The 4,431-nt window shown below is 70.2% G+C and overlaps 1 protein-coding gene across 1 annotated transcript in view; it reads right to left on the bottom strand.

Moving 5' to 3' along the window:
• Positions 1-1,086: 1,086 nt before the first annotated feature.
• The window catches only part of BCL2L1 (BCL2 like 1), a 13,463-nt gene continuing 10,118 nt past the window's right edge, over positions 1,087-4,431 (bottom strand). The window contains exon 4 of the mRNA XM_026042206.1: positions 1,087-1,324. Coding sequence (XP_025897991.1) covers positions 1,187-1,324 — 138 coding nt within the window. The 3' untranslated portion in view covers positions 1,087-1,186. The remainder of the gene's footprint in view (positions 1,325-4,431) is intronic.

Genomic DNA, 4,431 nt, shown 5'->3' with positions numbered 1-4,431 from the left:
GGGGTGCTGCCGCCCAGCCGCACCGGGCCGGCCCGCAGTGTCCCTGCAGCTGCACGGGGGCCGCATCCTCCTGCGCGACGAGACCCCCGCGCTCCCGCGCTGGCCATGCCCGTCCGCAGGGGGCTGCAGCACCCACAGCGGCGCTCGGTGCGCATCCCGCCCCGTCCCAAGAAGCACAGCAGCCGCGGGGCTCCAATGACAGAGTTTATTAGTGGCCTCACCTCCACCTGCAGACCGAAGCAGCCGGCGCTCGCCGGGCGCGCGGGGAGCGGGGAGCGGGGCCGGCGCTGCCCCGCGCCGCCCGCCCGCCCAGCACCGCACCACACATAAATACAGACGTACGGATAACAAAAATAGCATTAGAGTATTCACAAATGAATAAAAACTACTCGGGTATTTACAGCAGAGCGCGGGCGCCACGGGCTCTGCCGCTGTCCCCGGCCCCGCGCGCTGACGCGTGCCGGGCGCCCCGCTGCCCCTCGCTCTGCCCTCCTTCCCGCTGGAGCCGCTCGGCCTCCCGCCCCGGCGTGGCCTCCCCGTGCAGCCTCCAGCCGGCGGGTGACAGTGGCCGGACAGGAGGGGACACGAAGCCGGGCAGGGGACGCGGGGCRCGCGGAGCGGCTGTGCGCTGTCCCGCTGCGCTCTACATTCAGCGGGAGGACGAGGACGGGGACCAGGAGGACAAGGAGGGGGATCCCTTCCACCGGGCGCAGTCCTGACCCTCGGGGACGGGCACAGGGGTGACCCGGGGAGGGAGCCGGGGCCGGGGCTGTCCCCGCTGCCCCCGCAGCTCTCGCCGTGGGGCAGCCKCGCAGGGCTGAGCGCCCCTGGGGGCTCCGGGCCTGGACCCTCGCTCTGGCTACGGGACCTTATATTAGTGAGACACCTACACACACGCACGCACTCACACATGCAAAAATAAGTCTATTTATTCTTCTCAAAGTGACTGGGAGGACCCTGCGGTGCCGGGGCGCCCTGGGGGCAGCGCTGCCCCGCGGGGCCCTCCCGCTGCTGGTAGCTGCATCGGGCTCAGCGCCTTAAAACACAACGGGGGGGACAGGGGGCTGGGAGGGGAGGGCTGGCGGCGGCCGGGAGGAGGGCACGGCCGCGGGGACACGGGTGCCCACGGGGACACGGGTGCCCGCGGGGACACGGGTGCCCGCGGGGACACGGGCACCGGCCGCGCTCACTTGCGGCTCAGCAGGGAGCCCAGCAGAAGCACCCCGGCCACGGTGGCCCCGGTCAGGAGCCATTTGTTGAAGCTCTCCTGGCCCTTCCTCATCTCGGCAGCAGCATCATTCCCGTAGAGGTCCACGAACCGCTCCTGTGGGAAGAGAGGGAGCGTGAGCGCAGCTGGAACACGCGGCGGGGACACGGCGGGTGACAGTGGCCTTGTGCTGCCCTGCTCCGAGTGACACAAGTGCCTCTCAGTGGTGGCCAGTGACAGGACAAGGGGCAACGGGTGCAAGTTGAAGCCYGGGCAGCTCCATGTGCTTGTGAGGAGGAACTTGTGCAGCGCGAGGGTGCCCGAGCCCTCGCCCAGGCTGCCCAGGGAGGCTCCTGCTCTGCAGATCTCCCAACCCGCCTGCGTGCCCTGTGCTCGGGTGTTGGAGCTCCAGCTCCGACAGCCCAGTCCTGYCGGCCGCTCCGGCTCCGGAATCCCTGCCCTGGCTGGCAGGAATGCAGCCGCTCCGGCCCTGCCGGGCACTGACCTCTTCCCAGCCCTTCCCGGCGGGAGAGGCCCCCCGCTCCTCCCTTCCCGCGGGATGGCTCTGTCCCGCACTGCAGGCGCCAGGTGACTGCCCGTTCCCGGGAAGGCGGCTGTTGTAGCCGGAGCCCCTCTTCCCAGCAAGCGCCCCGTTCCCTGGTAATTAACCGCAGTTCCAGTAACGGGGCGGCTCTGGGCGAGCAGATAAGGCCCTGCCCGCGGCCGCGCGGGAGCCTCAGCCCGGGCTGCCCTGCTCGGCTCCCCGGCGGCTCCCGTGCCTCCGAGCTCCTTCCCTGCTCTCGGAGCAGCCCCGGAGCCTTGTGGCTTCACCCCAGAACGCAGGTGCCCGGTGGCCCCGTGGCACTGAGGAGCCCGCGCGAGCCCCGGGGCTCTCAGCCCGTCCTCTCCGCTGTCCCCGTCTCTGTGGCGCCGGCTCCTGAGTCCCCGTCACCCCCTCGCGGATGCTGTAAGGGGACCCCAGGGGGACGCGGGCGCCGCTGGGGACCCGCTCGTCCCCATGGCGGCCTGSCCCCAAGTCCCGCTCCGGAGCACGACGCAGGTCCCAGCCATTCCCACGGGCTCCTACGGGACCTCGTGTCCCAGCCCGGCACAGGCGGAGGGTGCCGGGCGGCCCCTCCGGCTCCAGCGCTTGTCCCTGCTGTCACCCCCCACCTAGCACAGGGCCAGGGGGCCCCAGGAGAGGTGACAGMCTCCCTGCAGAGGTGACAGCAGGCGCTTTGAACGGCCCCAATAGCAGCTGCTTGGGTAGAGAGCAGGGTGGCTCCCAGCTTGGTCCTGTCCCGGGAAGGAGGCGGCGAGGAGCGAGTTCCTGCACGAGAGCGAGGGAGGGAGGCAGGGAGGGAGGCCCCTTCCCGGCCAYGGAGGCTCCTCGCAGCCCGGGAAGCCCTTTCGGCTGACACGAGGTGACAGGCGGCAGGAACAGTGCAGGACTGCGGGGCTGGGTGCGCAGAGACGCAGCRGGAGCACAGGCTGCTCCGGAGGGACCTTTGGAGTGTCCCCAGGGTCCACACACGGTCCCCCTGCCCTGGGGCCTCAGCGGGGAAGCAGAGGCCGCGGGTCCCGCGCGGCGCCGCTTCCCAGAAGCAGGTTCGGGGCCCTGGCTTCTAAGAAAAGGAAGCGCTTGCTGAGCGAGAGATWAATGGCACGGGGCGAAGCGGGAGCTATCGGGCGCTCCAGGCGGAGCAGAGCCCAGGACGCGGCGCGGGAAGGGAGGGGACACAATCCGGGACACGGAGCCCGGGCGGGAGCTGCTCCCTTCCCTGGCTGATCATCCCCAGAGCGCAGCGGCTGCGGGGCCGGGAGCTCCGCTGCGGCCCCTGGGAATAACAGGGGTGGRAAAGGAGGCCGGAGCCTCCGCTGGGAGCGGGCGGAGGCCGGGAAGGCCGCGCTCCCAGCCCGCCCCACGCGCTGCACCTGAAGCCCCGGCCGCGAGCAGCGACGCCGACCTCTGGGCCCTGCGTTGGGAGCGCAGGCTTGTCCAGACACGTCCGGATATTTCCAGCCTCCCCCAGTCACCTTTATCTCAGAGGAAATATTTGGAATTCCTGAGTGGCTCCGAAGGAGGCCGCTGGGAGCAACAGCACGTTACCGTCCCATCGGGACGGCCTGTTCCAGCGCAGCCCTTCCCGCCCGGCACGCGCCCCATGGGAGGCTGCTCCAACAACGGGAAGCAGCAGCAGGTTGTGCTGGACAAAAAGCAGTCCCTGGATGTCACTTGTCCTGCTCTGGTGCTGCTGAGGGACACTTCCCTACGGGGCCAGGCTGTGGGGCTCCCTATCCCATTCCAATGGGATCTCCACGGCCCATCTCCAATGGGATGCAGCACCCGGAGGCCAGGCACCCACTCCATAACTCCGTTGTCACYGGAGCGGGGGCAGGTGACGTCCTGCTATACCAAGAGCCTCCGGCTGCTGCTCATTCCGGCCTCTYGGAAGCGCGGCCGCGCTTCCGAGAGGCCGGAATGAGCAGCGGCCGCGCAACCGGAGCCGGGGGGTTTGGGCCGAGTTCTGCTTTCAAGATCAGCCGCTCCGCTCYGGGAAGGAGGCTGCGAGGAAGAGCGCGGGCAGGTGGAGGAAGCAGATGGGAGCAGTTAATCCCCATCTGCTCTGCTCCGGGCCAGGGCACGGGGAAGGAGCCAGTGGGTGGAGGGGAAGGCAGGAGCTCGGGGCTCCCCTGGGATCACCCGGATGGCAGGTTGGGAGCGCGGCCTCATAAAGGGAACCGGTGGCACTTGGGGCACCGAGCGGGGCTCCGCGGGCGCACGGTGACCGGCAGGAYGGTGCGGCCCTGCCCGGGCACCGCGGCCAAGGAAACCGCTGCCCACGGCTGCTCCGGCACGGCTGTCCCATGGCGGGATGCGGGGGGATGCGGAGCGGTGCTGGYGATGGGCACTGGGGATGTTGGGAATGGCACTGGGGACAGGCTGTCTCGCTGGTGACCCTGGGGATGGGCCAGCTCATTGGGGACGTGCTGGCTGGCTGGGGATGGGTGGGCTCAGTGGGGACACTGGGGACAGGCTGGCCGGTTGGGAATGGGCGGGCTCAGTGGGGACACTGGGGACGTGCTGGCTGGCTGGGGATGGGCGGGCTCAGTGGGGACACTGGGGACAGGCTGGCCGGTTGGGAATGGGTGGGCTCAGTGGGGACACTGGGGACGTGCTGGCCGGGTGGGGATGGGCGGGCTCAGTGGGGACACTGGGGACA

Source organism: Nothoprocta perdicaria, unplaced genomic scaffold, assembly GCF_003342845.1.
Source record: "Nothoprocta perdicaria isolate Ctin4 unplaced genomic scaffold, notPer1 scaffold_3, whole genome shotgun sequence".
Classification (NCBI taxonomy): Eukaryota; Metazoa; Chordata; class Aves; order Tinamiformes; family Tinamidae; genus Nothoprocta; species Nothoprocta perdicaria.
Note: the sequence above shows the minus strand (reverse complement) of the source record. Positions and strands in the feature narration are given on the sequence as shown.